This window comes from Tyto alba, unplaced genomic scaffold (genome assembly GCF_018691265.1).
Source record: "Tyto alba isolate M040663 unplaced genomic scaffold, T.alba_DEE_v4.0 Super-Scaffold_44, whole genome shotgun sequence".
NCBI classification, from domain to species: domain Eukaryota; kingdom Metazoa; phylum Chordata; class Aves; order Strigiformes; family Tytonidae; genus Tyto; species Tyto alba.
The window spans coordinates 11810180-11828834 of NW_024881320.1; the positions used below are offsets into that span (position 1 = coordinate 11810180).

The 18655-nt window shown below is 42.5% G+C and overlaps 1 protein-coding gene across 2 annotated transcripts in view; it reads right to left on the reverse strand.

Moving 5' to 3' along the window:
* BCR (BCR activator of RhoGEF and GTPase) overlaps positions 1-18032 on the reverse strand; it is a 105163-nt gene extending 87131 nt beyond the window's left edge. The window contains exons 1-2 of one of the 2 annotated variants that reach the window (XM_033001397.2): positions 17718-18032; positions 15813-17366 (exon numbers count right to left, since the gene is read on the reverse strand). In XM_033001397.2, coding sequence (XP_032857288.2) covers positions 15813-17328 — 1516 coding nt within the window. In that variant the 5' untranslated portion in view covers positions 17329-17366; positions 17718-18032. Of the gene's footprint in view, positions 1-15812; positions 17675-17717 lie in introns of those variants that run through there. The other variant, XM_042805164.1, reaches the window with a different exon arrangement.
* Between the last annotated feature and the right edge of the window lie 623 nt (positions 18033-18655).

Genomic DNA, 18655 nt, shown 5'->3' on the forward strand with positions numbered 1-18655 from the left:
TGCAAGAGAAGACTTGGAAAGAAAAATCCAGACACATGATCCTTATATGCATTCTTTTTAAGCCAACCTCCAAAACAGTACTTTGTAATGTTAGAATGACAAGGTATCCTTTTATAATTAAGTAACTGAGCCTACTCACAAGTTTCACACACACTTTAATATAATTAAAGCTATATTTCAATATACTTAAAACAAAACCCAAGATTTTGTAAAGACAGGTCTCCCAACATCTTAAACACTATTCCTTTCTACAGGCCTGCTTCTCTGAAAAACATTCACACACCCAAGTTTTGCCTTATCAGGAACCTGCTACATTCCAGAGGGCTGTGCTCAAGGTTGTAATGTTCTTTTCCAGGCATTTTACTGACTATTTCACTGCCAAATACTGCCCTTTGCAGGATGTACTTGTTTGCAAGAACTCAAAAACTGAGACATTACAACAGGACTGCACAGTATGATGATGGGAAGAAGTAGACTGCTGTTTACTTCAATCAAAGAGAAAAAGTGTGTCACTGTATATTTTTAAAACCAAGAATTAATAATTGACATTTACCTTCACACAGTCCTTTGATCCCAAAGCAAAACAAGCTAAAGGGATACACACAGTAGCACAGCTGGCCCTGGAGTGAGCCAGTAGACAACTGCATACTGAGTAAGGTGGAGAAGAACAGGCAAGAGAATATGCGTTTGCCCTTGTAACAGGGAAGTAACTTCTTCTGAGTCCTTGCAGAGCAACTAGACTTTCTGAGTATTATCTGAAAGACCAAACTGTAGACAGCACAATGGTAAACAGCGTAAGTGGTTTGATACCTCTAGTTTTCCTCTATAAATAGCAAACCCTCCCCCCTGCCTACGACACTGCCTGACATCTCCCAGGCACACTTGGTATGCATACAGAGATATGACAGAATTTGACAGCAGTAGGTTTCATTTGGAACAATCTTCAAGGACATATTAAATGATGCAGTTAAACCCACTTAAACACCCAATAGACTATCAGAATAAACCTGTTAAAATGATTATTCTACATTCCAGTCGATTTCTACAACAGTTGTATTTGTTGCAAAAGCTCTTTAAATTAATATGAGATAAGAAAATCACCTTGGGACTGAGGCCTGATTTGGGATGTAGACAAGATTCACGGGTCTAAGAGAAGAAACCAGGTATTTTAAAAAGAGGTTCGGCAGAAGAGAACCAGACCCATCTCTGTTGAGTTGTTCAAACTGCCTCAGATATTAATCCTATTTCTGGAATATAGGGAGTGCTCTGGGCACAATGAGTCAGCAGGGTGGGGCATTTTTTTCCATGTTTGCGGACTGAACAAGAACAGAAAGAGCAAAAGAAGCTGGAAGCCAGAAATCTAGCACCTGGCTACTATACAAGGAGGAATTCAGCATGGTTAAGTCAAAAGAGTTAACAAATCTGTGCAGAGCCAGCACTCACATGTAAAAATAGAAGTCTTATCTGGGAGTCAAGTAAACATTTTAAATAAAATTTAAAAGAGAAACTGCAAAGATATTTCAAAGCTGCAAGCTACCAATATTTTCCCCGATGACCTTCACCCCTTCCTTGTTCTAGACTAAGCTTTTTAAATAAATCATGTTATTTGACACAAGTCTTAGTTGCACTATTAGGCCAGGACAATGACATTTTATATTTCAAAGCAAATAAGTGCATGAAGGCCTAGCAATAAGCTCTAAAACTCCTGTTCCCCAAAAGCACTCATCAAGGTAAAGTACGTACTACATAGTTGTAAGATGTAACATTGCGGATGTATTATTACAGTAATTACATCATAAAAAATAATATGAAATCTTAGCCCATGAACACTCACACATATACTCCTAGAAGTGCAAGTTACTTGAGGTGATTCACTCTTCTCTAAAAGCTGTGCTGACCTGACATCCATATAGTCCTCCTTCCAGATGATTTATGACCTAAACAATCTTTCAGAAAAAGCTAGAGACTTTATTTAGTCTTAATAAAAAGGAATTATTGTATCTTCTTTTCCATTTTCTCCTGGCCATAAACAGTCAATGTATTTGCTAATGTAATAATTAAAAACATCAAGTACTTACATAGGCAACTGAAAGGGGAGTCAGTCACATGGACTAGGACATCATCTGGCCTGTCTCTCAAACAGTACTGTAAATATATCTTTTCCCCCATTTCCAGTCCTAGCATTCTACTTAGATTTATTCTACAAAACAGACTCCATTTAAAACATCAGCAAGCCGTTAGGCTGCCTTTTCTTCCTTGCTTCCCCGCCCCCACATACACACACACTCCCCACCAGCAGAAACAAAGCATCTGACCAAGGAATAAGTACGCTGCTCGAAGAATACACCAGACCTCTTCCTGAAATCCCAAAGCAGCTGGCTAATCAGAAGTGAAATTGCTGAAGTTAAACATGACTTCTCAGCATTAATGTTCCCATTGTTATTTGAATTAACAACCTCAGAGTCCCAACAGACTGAGGGGTTAAGCATACATTGTCTTTTGTGGCATTATATTCTCTCTCCCCTCCAACACCAACCAACCAGTTGCTGCTCCAACACAAACATTGGCGGGGAGGAGGGATGGATGTGATCCATAGTTAGAGGGGTTTTGTGTTTTGGTTTGGAGAGTTTTGTGATTTTGGTTCAGTTTTGGCTTGGATAAAAAAAAGAGACCAACAAAAAAAACCCACATATAAATTCCCTGATCCAGTTCTCAGTGTGAACCTACAAATGAACAGTTGTTGGCACAATTGACAGGGCAGCATGCCTCAGCATGAAGCATTATCACCAAAGACAGTTTAAATCAAGACTTAGCCTCAAGGGGCATAATATGAAAATACTGGAAGACATCAAATACATGTTGTAGGACAAGGCAGCCCTTGCTTCAAATTTTAACCAACCAAAACAAAACAAGAAGTAAAAAGTGGAAAAAAACAGCAATCAACACATGAGCAGAACCAATCACAGCCACAGGTAGGCAAATGCGGTGCAGATTTTGAACTTGGTTATTTTGAGGGGAAACAATGAGTTAATAGGAACACAGAATCGAGAAGAAAGAAAGAAACAGTAGAAGAAAGTATATGAATTGTGCAAGTTGGTGACAGGGCAAGCCTCGAGTTTTGATTTTTTTTTTTTAAATATTTTCCTTTAAAAGTTATACATGGATATAAACTAATTTCTGAACACATACATATAGAGGGATTTAATTGACTTTCCAGGTAAAAGAAGTGTGGTCCAGGAAAAATGCCCCAAACTGGATTCTAGAACACTAGGGCTCACCAAAATTCAGCTAGAGGCCTGTGCTTCAGCATCTCAGAAGATTGAGCTGCATACTTCCTTGTTAAAACACTTGGAAATTTATTTATGCAAATGACTATATAAGATAAAAGCTTGTTATAAATCCAAGACGGTTTTTCTTTTAAAGTTCACTTTTCATTCTTCACATGTGCTTGAGAAAAAGCTTGCAAATAACTGGTTTCCTTACAAAGAAGAAAACCCAACCACATAACAACCAACTATCAAATACTATTATACAAGCTTATTTGCAATGTGCATCAGCCCTACACAGCAAGTGTCCATTAATGGGAAAAACACTTTTAGCATCAGAATGTTTCCTTAACCAGCTGTTGATCTAATTATAAGAAAAAGGTTGTTACAAAGTTTAGGTGGAACTTTATAAGGGTGCTGGTATCTTTGCACCAGTGCATATTTGCACATACATCAGAACCAGTCTGAAACATCTACATCCAGAAGAAAAGATTTAAGTGCAAAAATTCTTCCTCCAGATTTTTCTTATGTACACATATGTTCAGAATGCATTTACGTAACATATAATCAAGTCTCTTTCCTTGCTTTAAGTGAAGATACTGAGATTTCATACAAGTACTGAAATGGAGGACAGGCACAAAGTGTGGAAAGATGCATAACTCTATCTGCAGTATAATTTTATTACATTTACATATCGAGCACAAAACAAAGCAGAGCTTAGATCACATTAGTATGTCTTTTAGTTTGACCAGACAGTGAGACCACAACAAATTATGTATAGGTAAGTGCTCAAGCCTGAGTAAATTTGGAGTTGACATGGTCAGGGCTAGGGCATGTTTGCTCAACACAAACATGACAGGTTAGTCACATTCAAACAGCTAAGATCACACCACGGTGTAACAGAACTTAAGTTTGTTGCAGATCATCGCCCAGCTGAAAGGAAGACATCTTCTTCTGTTGTTTTAAATACTCTAAAAACATATCTTTTTTTCTCCATGCATACTAAAAAAAACCCTACCTAACAGAAATTCATTTTGATAAAGGACTGGACAAATAGAGAAAAGCATATCTGATGCTTCAATGTAAACACTATTTTATTATCACTTTCTCTTGACTTTCTGCCTCTTAAAATGGCAGAGTGGTTCTAAAAGAATTTATTTAATAAAGTAAAGCTTTCCAAACTGCATTAGTGCTTCCATAGCACCCATCCGGGAGGCACGGCAGTTCTCCAAAAGGTGAGAGAAACTTTAAAACAGAATTCTGGTTTTGAACTGCCTGCTGGTATAGCTCACAGACTGCTCTCAACCACATTGCAGTATTGCTACTGAAACTGGACAGCATAAACTGCGTGTATGTAAATTTTAAAACATTTATAATCTAGGCGTGTGAAAACTATCAGCTCTTTTGAAGTTAGAGATCAAGCCCACACTTCAAAAATCTTGGGAAATTCTGGTTCAGGTAGTTATACAGAAACATACAGATAGTGCTGTGGAGCTTCAGTCACAGCAAAACAGTCACTAGAAATCCCCTGACACCAGCAAGTCCTCGATCAAGTCTTTCCTGAGATACTGTTACAGCTCTCAGGGGTAGCCACTGGTGTGTCCAACTACTAAATAAAACAAAAAGAATGATTCAAGCAAAATTCATTAAGCTCGCTCATTCTTTTCTTGCTAGTTATTCCAAACTCTACCTCTTTTCCACTACGATTATTTTTTTTTCCTGATAAGAACGCTCTTCCGTTTAGCAACACAGGAAAACTGGTAATGGCAAGTTGACTTCAGCTCTGTGACTGCATGGTAAGAATTCATATTTTTTATTACCTTACCAGGCAGATTTTGCTGGAGGTGTCCTTTGGTGCCCCATTCCTCTGGATGTACTCAAGGGGCTCCCTTTGAAGCAGAGTTTGGTGCACCAATACCTGCCTGCCCTCCATAGCACAGGTATGGCCACCTGATTCTTCTAGGCACAGCCAGTTCTTTATTTACCTTAGGCAGTGCTAGATTTTCTCCTCTGCTGGGGTCAGCATTATCATACCCATTAACATCCCTAGTGGAACTTTTCAGTACAACACAGAATTTTTCAGTGGTGAGAGACACGAAACACAAATAAGAGTATAAAGATAAAAATCAATGTCAAACTGCAAACACTGTCATGGAGCTCTCAAGCTAATAGTGGGAAGTACTAGAAGAAACATCATGATACTATCAACCACCTACTAAAACTCTGCTGAGATGTACCACTCACTCTAAGGTGGAGGCTGCGACAAGACCTTCTGTCTGCTACATCTCTGTGGGATACATACCCCCTCACCTTAATATTGTCTCCTCTCCCAACCCTTACAGATGCCACAGCTGTTTGAAGGTGTTGCCCACTCCTACCCCCGGTAAGCTGGACAAGTGCTACTACTGGAGGAGAAGCAAGATCATCTTTCTTTTCCCTAATACTGAAGTAGAGAGGGATCAGCATCAACCTTAAGTTTCTGATACAGTTCCATGGTAACCATTACTCCAGTAACTCCAAATCTTTAGTTTACTTTGCCCATTAGTTTACTAATATAAAGTTATTTCACTCAGTGCATACAGAAGTTGCAATATCAATTTAGATTAGAAAGGGTCAAAGTGATGTATAAGTCTTAGGCAAATATTTCTATACAAAGCAGTGGGGTTTCTTAACAACTGCAAAGGGTTTGTGTAACTGCTCAGCTGTGCTTAGGAGGACCTTCAAGAAATTCAGCAAATCAAATTGAGGAAGTGCCTCTCCAAAAACTAAATGGTTGCAGTGCCAGGTCTGCATTCTCTGGGCTATGTGTTCAAACATCACTTAGGAATACAGGAAAGTGGAAAATTATTTTCTTCAATATGTCCTGATCTAAATTCGTAAGATATGAGAGCATCCACACTCAAATGAAGCAGAACCAAGCCCTCATCTGAATGACAAGAGCATCAGACCCTGTAAACAATCTCAAAACTGCAATAAGTCTCTCATTATTGTCATTCCGTAAAGATCAATTCAAGGTGGCAGTCAGGCCCGTAGCTCAATATTCCACCTGAAATACCAGAGGAAAAACGGAATTTTCTTGATCCTCAGCATCAGAAAAGAGCATGGGGACTGTCAGTCGGGTCTGCCAAAGGCCCTTGTCCTGGAAAATACTGAACTGTTGCATAAACCTAAGACAGCAAGTGGTTCCCAGGCTCCCTGTTGAGGTAAGTACATGCTGGCTCTTCTGAAGATACTTGAGGACTAAACACATAGTCCCCTTTCTGCCACACCAGACCCCTCCATCTGATCAGATACACACTGATCACGCAGTTCTGTTAGCAACATCTGCCTTTTGGTATCATTACAATCACAGGTCTCATAGAAAAGAGGGCAACAGCAGACCATAGAGCACCCAATCTAGTTACATGATTTGCAGAATACTTCATTTCTATGGGTAAGTTCCTTAGGAAAGAAGATAGCAAAGAAAAGGCTGAACAAAAGGTTCACCCAAACAATTATTCGGGTGATTGTTAGCCCCAATGTATTGCTTGTGTTGAGTGTATTAGTTTTCTGTCATGGTTAGAAGCAGCTCTCAAAGGCCTTTGAGGAGCATGCTTATGTGAGCTGAGATATACTTGTTCCAGCGAGTTAGGAAGCCACAAGCACCTTTGAGACAATACTCTGGACTTGGCTAATGCATTCTCTTCCTGATATCCATCTACCCCCTACCAGGAGCTATGGATGATCAATATTAGGCTAGAGAAGTAGTATACGTCCCAAGGCTGAAAAATGTATTTTCATCAAGACTACAAGCTTGTCAGATTTTTTTTCCCTCTCTGAAATTCAGATTTAATTCATCAGCTTTTTATTAAAGAAAAACAAGAAAAGTAAAACAAGGAACAGATTGTAAAATGTGCTGCTCTTCACTGCAGTCACTGATGTGGTGTGGGCTGCACACCACCTATACAAGGCACCTTTAATCACAGCTAAGCACTGGGCTTGATATCCACCACTATTAGGCTTAGACAGGAGAATTGCAATAGAAGTTTACAACAAGACATTCTCTGCTGGCTAATCCACAAATCCAAGTAGGCAATTAGTACATTTAGCAAAGACAAATACGTTCATCAAAATACCACGATTTCCTCAATGATAGAACACTGCCAGATTGACACATTACTATGTTTTCTTAGAGTGATGACGCTGATTTCACCCCTATCAGACTGAGAGGTCCAATGACCAGTTTAGGAGAATGTAAAGCAAAAGTACACAAGACACCCAGGGAAGGGAAGGGAATTCCCAAACTCAAACATTCAACCTAGGATTCAAACAAAGGGCACAGTCTCCCGAAGAGGTGAAAGGCAAGGATGGGGAGGAATACACAGAAGTCTTCCAATGGTGATCAACTCACTTTCTCAGCATTTCTCATTATTTTCTGAAACTTCATGTGGTAATGTCAGGGCTGACCATTGTAAAAAAAATGTCAGGAGCAGAGATAGGTTAGCAGAAAGCAAAAATGAAGATTGAACTGAGGCAGTTGGATGCTAACAGTCACAGAAACGTGCTTTGCTGTGCCTTGGCTCATACTAAACACCATAATCTAATCTCTTTTGGGAAGCCCTGAGCCCAGCCAGGCTGAGAGGCTATTACTATCTTCCTGGGCAAAATCATGCCGTGCTATGTAACTGTAAACTGCAGCAGATAGTTCTCTGCGTTTGTATGTTACACCTCCCTAGTGACAACAGACCAATCACATTTACTTTTTAGCAGCTCAAACACATTTGAAGCCTTATGCTCTAGGGAATGAAGTATTTTTCTTCAGAACAGATTATTCTAGGAAGCTGCTGGCCCGTTTTAAAAGAACACAGAAATGTGACTGTAGGTAACAGAGTTCTGTTGGGCTTTTGTGGCTTTTTTGTGTTGGTTTGGGTTTTGTTGGGTTTTGTTTTTTTTTTTTTTAAACTATCCTAAGAATCAGAGCCTGCTCCAGTCTCACCCATATTGTGGGTTCAAAGCTGGCACATATCTATCCCATCAGAGAAGTAGCTGCATTTCAGTGTTGAGTGTAGAATATCCTAAAGTCCTTAAGTAGACAGACACAGTGAACCAAGGCTGCACAATGCACTTCTCCACACATCAAGGACAGGTCAAACACAGAGGAGCTGCTGAGTCCAAACACAAGAGTTGCTCACAATTAAGTAAACTACTGCAAAAGCTGGCTTCTTAGATTTCAGATAATACTGTGTTATCCACAGCAGCTTGCTATAGTTGTTACTATCCTGCTGTCAGACCAATCTGCAAGTAATTTGCTGCTTTTGGATACTTCAGTGAGACCTAATCTGTGCAGATGCTCCAAAAGAGGATGGGGGGGGTTAATATATTATTTTTAAAAGAATGATGGTTGTGGTGGGTTTATTCTCTCTAGAAAAGAACTTATCCCTCCAAAAAATACAAAAACAAACAAACAACCCAGAAGCAACAAGGAGATGTGAAATGACTGCAAATAACAAAATAACAGAAGACAACAACTAGGCAACAGGCCTGCAATACCAATAGACATGATTCAGTAGTAGAAACCAACAGACTGAACTTTACTAATTCACTCTTCCTGCAGGGCAATCATTGTGGATTCTCACACACATACTCCTCATGTATTCATGTAGCCATGAGCAACTAACTCAGCTTCAGCTGCCACATTTGAGCACAGATTTCTCTGAAACAGAGATTCCAATTACATTTGCAATAATCTGATTACTACATCAGCCATAACCTGCTTAAGAAAGGGTCTGAGAGATACCATTTTGGCAGTTGGGAAGAAGACAAAAGGGAGACTTGCTTTTGTTATTTTAGTAACAGGAACAAACCACAACCAGATTTTGTAACATAAATATACCACAGTGGTCCTACATGGGACAGTTTTATTGATTAAAATGCATAGAGTCCAACTCAAATTTAGAAAAGTTATGGGTTTGTAAAACTGCTTCAGCAGTAAGACAGACCAACATTCAAGGATTTACTTACAGTTTACAGTTACTTTCACATCACATGTAATTTAAAGATATGATCAGGAAAGCAATCCCCTTTGCTATCAGTGAGCTGGCCAAAACCTGCTTTGTAATTTAAGACACTCAAATAGTTGTTTTGGAAGTACTTTATTCACATGTAGTTCACCCAAACTAATCCATGTGAGCTTTTCTGTTGCCTATTGCAGCCTACCCCTCTATCTGCACAGCATAGTTGCCATTCAACCTGTACCAAAACACCATTTCTTTTCCTAGATATGCCAGCAAGAGGTTACTAAAGTCAATGTTGTTTCACCAGGGAAAGAACAGGATCAGGTCCTTATTATTCTTTCCATGCTTATCTGATTGGGCAGAACAAATCAAAGAGGAGACAGTCAAAAAAACCTGCTCTTCTTGGTTTCTCTGGGGAAAGCAAGCTCCAGATAAACTGTGCCTCCAATCAACAGTCTGATTTTCATGAACAGCAACATGCTTCCCTATGGTAATTGAAATGGAGCAATTCCCCTCAAACAGCTTGACAGGTCTCACCTCATTAACCTTTATGGACTGACCTCCAAAATTCCTTGAAGCTGAAATACAGGTCCCCCTTGCCTCTGCACAATAACTGTTTATCCCTAAGAGACTGGGGAGAGAGGGAGGGCATTAGAGAGCAAACTGCTAAATGTGCTAGAACTGGAAGTTAGAGGCCCATTTCCAGGTTATTGCTGGGGCTCAAGCCTTTAGAGGCTTCTGTCTCCTATGCTGGCTCATCTTTCAGATAACCTTCAAAGCCGAACTTGGATTACAAATCACCCTTCTCTCCCACTTCTTTTCAGAGTCAGTATCATCAGCTATAGTGTGCTGTCCAGTATGAAAATAAGCATTTCCTAATCCACACTTGAAGGTTTAGCAAATTTTCTAATTAAACCTTATTTTTCCCCCTCCCAAGTCTGTTTCTCAGGATGCTTACTCACCATTCCACCTAATTCATTTTATTACCTTTGCCCACACCTCAGTGACACTTTCTGGTGTCAGTGAAAAGCAAGCTGTCAACGAAGGAGTGACTGAACACAGTACTTAGCATTTTATCCAAATATCCAAACTAAAGATACTAGACAAATGGAACCACTTAGGACAAGTGTTAGAGCAATTAATTCCACAAATTAGTAAACTCCTAGCTTTCTCTGTCTCAGCAATAGCTTCAGAGAGCACAACCGCAAGAATCAAAAGTAAAATGTTCCAGTTTTGCACCTCTGGAAGTCTGTACATAGGGTCATTTGCACTTACATAAAACAGCAAAAATCTTCAAAGTTAAAACCACACACTTGTGCAACACTTTACTAGAGATGAGAAAACAGAGGACACCAAAGCACCTCATTTCCCAATGTACTTCACTGCTTTAAAGTCCATCACCTGCATGCACAAGTACATCACTTCATAAGCCATGGTTAGTGCTTATACTAATCTAAGGACAGATCCATCTTCTCCCCATGTTCACCTACTCCTCCACACAGCAAATAATTTCCCTCCATCAGCCCAGTCCTCTCATTAGTTCCAAACCCTAACTGATTCTACCATGCTCATCCCCATTCTCAGCTCATCGCTCCCTTGCTCACCTTTGGTTCTGCAAGGGAAAAACAGATGAAAAGCTTCCTAGTCCAGAAAAGGAAGGCAGTGCAAAAAAGTACCAAGACATCAGGTTTTTCTACTCCGCCTTTCTCTTCTTTTTCCTCCAGCCACCTAGAGAGAAGCCTCCATCTTAGAGGAGGTAGTAAGCCCATGGATGCTCCCAGCTTTCCCTGCCACTTCTCTCAGGGCAGGACCAAAATTTTGTACAAAACAGCAACCCCTCTGTGTTTTTCCTCTGAAACCATCTGGACAGAGGCTGACAACTGTGAAATAGAGTGGATGCAAGTTCATACGCATCTGTCAGTTCAACTGCTTTCACCATAAACCAGTGCTTTTTCAGTACTTTGAACAGAGTCAGCAAGGACCACAGGAGCCGCTCACTAAGCCACAGACCTAATATTGTGGTTCCACTTGCCTACACATTTCCTGCTCAAATGAAAGGCATTATCATCTTGTTGTCTGGCATTCACTGCAATGCTTTAGGGCTCTAGCCCTTGGCTCTGTGAAATCACTATGCTAAAATCACCCAGGTCCAATTGTTTTGGCATACAGAACAGCACTCTAGTCTGTGATCATCACAGTATCGATGTTGCATGGATATCCATGTGGCTCTGTTGCAGCTTGGCCCTAGACTTGAATTCCTACAATACTCCCAAAATTTAAGTGTGCACTGGTATTATATTTCACCTGCCCAGCCACAGGTCCCTGCCTGCCTGATAGGCCCTCATGCAGCAATGTCAGCTGCACAGAGCGGGCTCATCTCTACTGACAGACAGACCACTTTTCAACTGTTGGTAATTACACAGGGGTGACAAGCAGCTTTCTGCCTAACCCGTCACTTGCAGAATTCATAGCTCTCTATTTACTCCATAGGAAAGTCAGACCCACGAAAACAAGCTTCACACAGACAGATTGGGTGACATCAGCACTCTCCAGGGCTCCCCAGTATCAGACAGCTTCTATCTCGGTTGGTTTACACTCTCATTTCAAATGCAGGTGTTTTGCGATTGCAGAAGAACCTGAACATTGGAGTGGGAGAAATTCCGTGATCTAGGGTAAACCTAAGAAAAGCAAAAATAAAATCTATCTGCATGCCATTACTTATGGTAGGCCTGAGGTAAAGGTTAGCAACTGTTTGTGGAAGAAGGAACAAAACCAACAAACAGGATAGAAGAATCCACTGTAGTCTCTGGGGCCATAAAGCAGAAGCTCCAGAAATTCCACTAAACTCAGCTGGAGGGAAAGAGAAATCTGTCAGAGAAAGAGAGCTCTTCTCTCCCCCTGACTAAAAGGAGAGTGGTAGCACAAGAGCACCTTGATAATCTCAAAAGCCACTAAATTACATGGAAAGCAGGGACATACACACACACACACACATTTAAACAGCATCTTGTCATCAGTGCTCCTAGGAAATCCACCGATTATCACAGCAAAGGATTAAAACATGATTTAAAAGTAACAGCAAAATGAATAAAACAAGCGTCAGAGAAAATTTAAGCCTTATTCTTGACTCAATGTAACTCAGAGACTGACAACAGGACCTGTGGCCATATCCCCAAACTGACCATATATTGAGCACTATGGCTGTTGGTAGCTTTCTAGAGAAAGCCTGGCAGAACTCCCTGAAGAGCACTATCAAGTCCTCTCAGGTGAACAAAAGTCACTACTGGGGAACCTTTAAGGAAGCAGTTTGCAGGTGAGCATTATCTATGTGGACTCCAGACAGAGCTTCCATGTTGTTATGCAGATACATAAAATAATTTCACACACAGAGCTATGAGAGAGCATCCACTGATTTTATGAAGCAAGCTATAAAGTCAAGCAACAGCTTCAGCGTGCTCCTCAATTAACAAACTGTTACTAGTTAAAAAAATGACCCAAACGAGGCCATTGAGAAGCCCTGTCACTGCATAACGGCACTATGCAACTCTCCCCTTGATTATAAGCAGAAATACAGAACGGGTAGCTTCTCTCATGTCTGTCTGCAACTAATGTTCAACAGTAGAGAGAATTTTAAAAATTTTTTCTTCTTCCACAATCATAGTAAAACTATTCAAGCTTAACCAGAGTTAAGATGTGATTTTTTTCTATTCCCACTACAGGAAATTAGTGATACATAATTAACCCTAACATAAATATCTTTGCCTGGGCTCCGTTAAGTACATTTAATAGTAAGTATAGTTATTACTAAATCTCAGTCCTGAAGCTCTCATTCTGCTCCTTGGAAAAAAACGAAAGTCTACCCTAGTCTGATTTAAAGTTTTTGATAACCCATCTCCAAGAACCCAGATTCAAATTTTGGCTTGGATCCCAGTCACTTGAGAGTGAGGTGACCTCTTTCTAGTCCTTTTTTTGTAATACAAAAGTAGGAAATTATCACTCAACCGTGAACTCAGGAAAGAATTTGAACAAAACAGCACGTGTCTGCTGGCCAAGCTCAAGATGCACTGGGACAGCAGATCCAGACAGAAAGCTCACACCGCACCTGTCTACACCACATTCCACATTATTATGGCCAGAGTCATGAAAAGCAAAGCCAGCAAGCATACAAAAATCTGAATGCACAAAGCCGCCAAATACTATTGAACAAACCCCACTTGATGCTAATTAACATTAAGGCTGGCCAGAACCTGCTGTGATTCAAACTTGCACTCTGTTCAAGCAAAACTTCAGGGAAGCCTGGCAGAACCAGTGACTGAACCACAGGTGCAGGAAAAGCTGTCTGGATCTGTGAACTGCTTTCGTATCACGTGGTGATGGAGAACAGTCCACACCAGAGCATGATAGCTGGGAATGGTAACCAGCCAGCTAATCACACAGTGATCTCTCATGCTTTTTGTTTGTTTTATGAAAAAGAGGTTCTGACAATTGGTTTCAGATCAAAATTCTTTCTAATTCAGAAAGGAAAAAAAAAATCATATAAAGTGATGCTCAGTAGGAATTAATCAGAAACACAGCCCTCTTGAAGGCATAAGCCTTTCTGGTTAAGTAAAAACTTGCCACCAGCTAATGTGCAAGACAGTAACGATTAGCCATCTGGTAAAGGTTCCTGCTAAGCTTGCCATGTTACCCCCTATGCTGAGGAAAGCAGAAGGTGGATCAGTTACATTCTGTCCTTGCCTGCACTTGCGTGGTCAACCTTAGGAACAAGACACAAAGCTTTCCAGCACAACCAGGAATTGTAACTGTTCCGACTTTACAGCAGCCTTTTTTTTTTTTTATCATTGCATACCAGCTAAATTATTTAAAATAAAAATTTTCTATTGCCTTTCTGAAAATTGAATTTATCCTCAAACTTTATTGACCTTTGTTATTTTTGCCCCTTTGTTTCCTTCCACAAAAATTGCAACTGCCAGGAGGCTTCCCAGTCATCTAAAGAGCATCAGTAAACAAGAGCAGAGACAGATGGCTGCAGCTCAGTTTAAACCAGCACAAGATTCAGCCTCTCTCCTGCATTGCAAGTACTACCTATAAGATACAAACCTATGCATAAAATTGTACAAGAATGCAGTAGTCCCAAATATAAAAGAAGTATGTATATATAATCTGATAAAGAAGAAGTCACTGTGAGGACAGGGTGCTGAGGTTTCATCTACAGTGAATATCCACTATACATTTACAGCCTTCCAATAATACAATGGGCTGAAAGGGGGGGGGGGGGCGGGGGAGGAAAGAGACACAGATGACACAGACGAGTTCTCCCTCCATTCCCTCTATTGCTGGCAAAAAAACAATCAGCAGGGAAAGTAAAACCAGGTATCCCCTTCCAGCAAAGTTACTCTTCTGAGAGCTAAAACACCAAACTCACACTCCCAGAGGAAGTGACATCTCCGACAGGCCTCTCAATTCACTTACTACTTCAGGAATTCAGTCACATTGACAAATAACACGTTAACCCCTTATTAAAATGACAGATTCAAAGAGACAAAGAAAATCCAAAAGATTTAGAATGACAGGAGTCTATAAAAAAAAAAAAAAAATCATACTGCTTTTTTTTTTTTTCATTTCTGGATTTGGCTGTTTTTTATTTACTGCATAGGAGACTACTGTTGTTAGCACAAGATACTATTTACTTTATGTGTCTGGCCTTGCTAAATAGATTCAAATGTCCACATACATTCAATAAATCTATCTGAATCAACATACTTCACTGTTTGCCTCTTCCGCCAACTATAAATTCACAGCGATTCCACAGACACACCTGCATGCTTAAATGGCTTACATAAGAACAGGTCCAAACATTGCCCATTCTTTCCCAAACAAAAATTGTGATTCTGTTGAAGTTAAATTAACAGCTCTCCCTCAGGGCTTCCTGATATTCCAAGTTCCTCCTTCCCTTAGTGATAGCAGAAAGCTTCAAGAACAGGGTTGAACCGTCTTCACCTCCAATCAGCTCTAATTGAAGGATGACACGAGACAGAACAAGAAACTAGCACTCCAATTAATACAGACAGGAAAAAACAAGACTGTGAGAGCAGCATCATTGTTGGTAAAGCTCCAGCAAAACCCTCAGGTTGTATCATGTTGGCACGTTACCACCTCTGAGGTAGAGTTTAACTACTTCTCAGTGCAAGAATACAAGGGAGGGAGCGATCTGGTGGTGAATACTAAACAGTTCTGGTCCCTTTTTACCTCAGCATTCACACTGAAACTTTAAGAGCTGATTAATATGGGACTCCACTAATCCTCTCAAGAGAGGCCTGAATTAGCCCTTCTGGGAACCCAATCTATACTCCTAAAATGCAGTCGACATAGATTCCCACAGGACCTTCCTTAAACAGGACAACTACAAAATAAACACAGACTTCTCACATTAAACAGTTGCCCCCTTAGAGCAATTCACCAAGGGTCAACTAGAAAACCTCTCCTATTCATTTCCACAATGTTATTTCCTGCTCCGTACATTTAAACGACTAAACAAAAAGCTGGTACACACCTGTATCCCCATGGAAGCAGCTGTCCTGGTGACATCTCCCAGAAGGCAAATCACTATCACTTGGCCAGATCTGTCCTGTTTTTCGTACACCCACAATAGTAGCCTCCGACACAATGACTTGCTGCTGCCTGTGCCGTTTTTGAGACTGGGGGGTCGGTGGACTGCTACTGTCAAAGGACTGCTGCGAGTTCTGGGAAGGAGAACGGCTTTTATCCCGATACATGCGGTAAGTGGTGGGGCTGGGGGAGACATGGCTGGACTGCCCTGAGGAGAAGTCTTCCTCACTGGAGGTAAGGTTCTCATTAGAGCTACAATCAGGAGTATATCCTCCTCCAATATCTTCAAAACTCCTGGGGGAATAAGATCTCCTGGGCCACGTGAGATGTTTTTCCTGGTCAGTTGTGCCCTGATTTCGCAAAATAGGTCCTTTCCCTTCTCCTTCCCCCATCATTCCACCAACATAAATACTCTGATATGGTTGAAAGTCCATGGGCTGCCAAGGTGAGCGGCTGCTGCCATTAGCATTAATCAGGTTATCTTTGAGAAACCTGGGGTTCAGTTCAGCATCCTCATATTCTCCATCATAGCCAAAACTGCTCTCCGAGGACCTTCCCCTGTAAGCAGGCCTCTGGAACTCACTGAAGCTGGGTACCATGTTAGAAGGGAGGGAGTGCAAAGACTTTTTCCGTTCCATTTGCATGGCTTGGCTACCAAGGGAGCTTATTTTATCTGAAACATCTTTATCGTTGACCTTCACTAAACCCTTCTCATGATGATACTCCATGTTCACATAGAAGGGCTTTTCAACAATATCCTTGTTATCTCCAGAAGAATGTGAATTAACCTTTTTAATCCTCTCAAAATTGGACCTTAGGGCTGCCACACTGGTGCTGTTCCCTCTCTCCTTGGAAATAGGTTCAAATGATCCCTCCTTTTCAGCAGATCCCACGAGCCTGCGAGTGGAAGCCGATCTGTGTTTTGAAGGAGAGCCATCTGTATCACAGCGATTCTCCACATCTTCTACAACTCTCTTCAGTTTCTCTTCACCATAGTACTTACACCTGTCCTGCTCTCCCTCTCCATGATGGGGACTGTCCAAAGGCGACAGGTCTGACCCATCACTCTGGGTAGACAGCTTCCGCAGGGAGGGTATCCTGGGTTTGAACTTTTCTTCCCCGTGGTGTGACTTGCTTTTTTCATATTCATCTTGGTCAGCAGACTGGTGATGATGCAGGTCTTGGATCTGCTGCTCTGCACCCCCTTCAGGCAACTGAGAAACACGTTTAAAACCCCATCTCTGTCTATCATAGCTTTTTTTCTCCTTTGCCAGAAGAGTCTGCAGGTAAATCATGCGGAACCTCTCCTTGTTGACCTCCATCTCCAGTCTCCGGATAGACGCTTTGCACATCTCCAGCTCCTGTTCAATGTCTCCCACAGATTTCAGCTCCATTTTAGGAGGCTCAGAGTCTGAAAACTGTGCTTTCCAAGCCTCCACAAACCCCACAGGGTCCACCATTTTGCATACAGGAGTAAGTGGAGAACACGGGAAGGAGGCTGGGGAGAGAGAGGTGGAGAATAAACCAACCGGATCTCACATGTAGAAGCAGAAACAGCTCCGGCAGGGTCAACTCAATGCGTCTCTTTCACGGTCCGTGCAGGGAAACTGGGAGGCAAACGGCAATCCCCGGAGCAGTCTCTCCTCCCCGTCTCGTTCAGCTTTTGCCGGCCCCAGCCCCTGTACACTCGCTACTCTCTCCCCAGCATGACTGCTCTTCTGCTAGCGAACAACAATGCTCCCACCCCAGCGATCCCAGAGCACTTCAAAGTGGGTGGACAAAGGAGCAGGCTCGGGGCGGGAGAGGGAAGGCAAATATCGCGCCCTCACCCACCCACCCACCCACCCACCTCCTGCCGCTGCCGTCCTGGGCACGGTCCTCAGTGCAGCTACGCTGAGGAGTCCTCCGCTCCGTCCTCCCCTCGCCAGCCCCCGTGTTGTGCTTTCTCTTTCTCTCTCCTCCTTTCCCCCTGCCCCTTTCCCTGTCTCCTCCTCCCGGCTATTGTGCTGTCCTCCGGCTCAACACGCTCCCCGGAGCCTCTGCGCAGCGCGGCGAGGCGGGGGCGCGTCCCGCTCCGCCGCTACCCCCGGGTGGCCGAGCGCCCCGCGGCCCCGCGGGAGCCCCCTCGGCGCGGCGGCAGCGGCTGCCCGCGCCTGGCCGTGGCGCGGCCCGGCGGCGGCCCGGATCGCGGCGCTGCGGAAGGGGAGGAGAGGGAAGGAGCCGGGCGCGGCGATTGACACGGCGCTGGGGCCTCTTAAAGGGGCAGCCCGGGCCGGCTGCGGGGGGCCGTGCCCGTGGGACCCCGCGGCGGGGGGGGGGCGCGTCCTGCCCCACGGCGCGCGCAGAGGCGGCTGCCGGTGAGACAAAGGCAGAGATTTGCAAACGCGTGTACATTCGCGTCTGCTCACGCCTGCAGCCGCGGGCCTGGACGTCAGCATAGATAGACATGACTGTACCTAAGCCTGGGCAAGAACCTATCACACACCCACCCCTGTGCGCAGGGGGAGGTATCCATGCTTGTCTATACATCCGCGCCCTCATATATTATGTATAAACAGCAGCATGTCCCTGTACTGATGCAGCTCACCTTCAAAGGTCATGTTTCCCCCCACTAAGGTTGGTTCTGTAAAGCAGTAAGCTTGTCATTCACTCCATCCTTCCTTCCTTGACAATAAATGGCAAGCTGGATTTCTGAGATGGGCAACTGCTACTCCAGAATCACACTGATACCGACAATAAAGGCTGCTTTGTTCAGGCATTAGTCTCACTTTTGTCCTGTACATTATC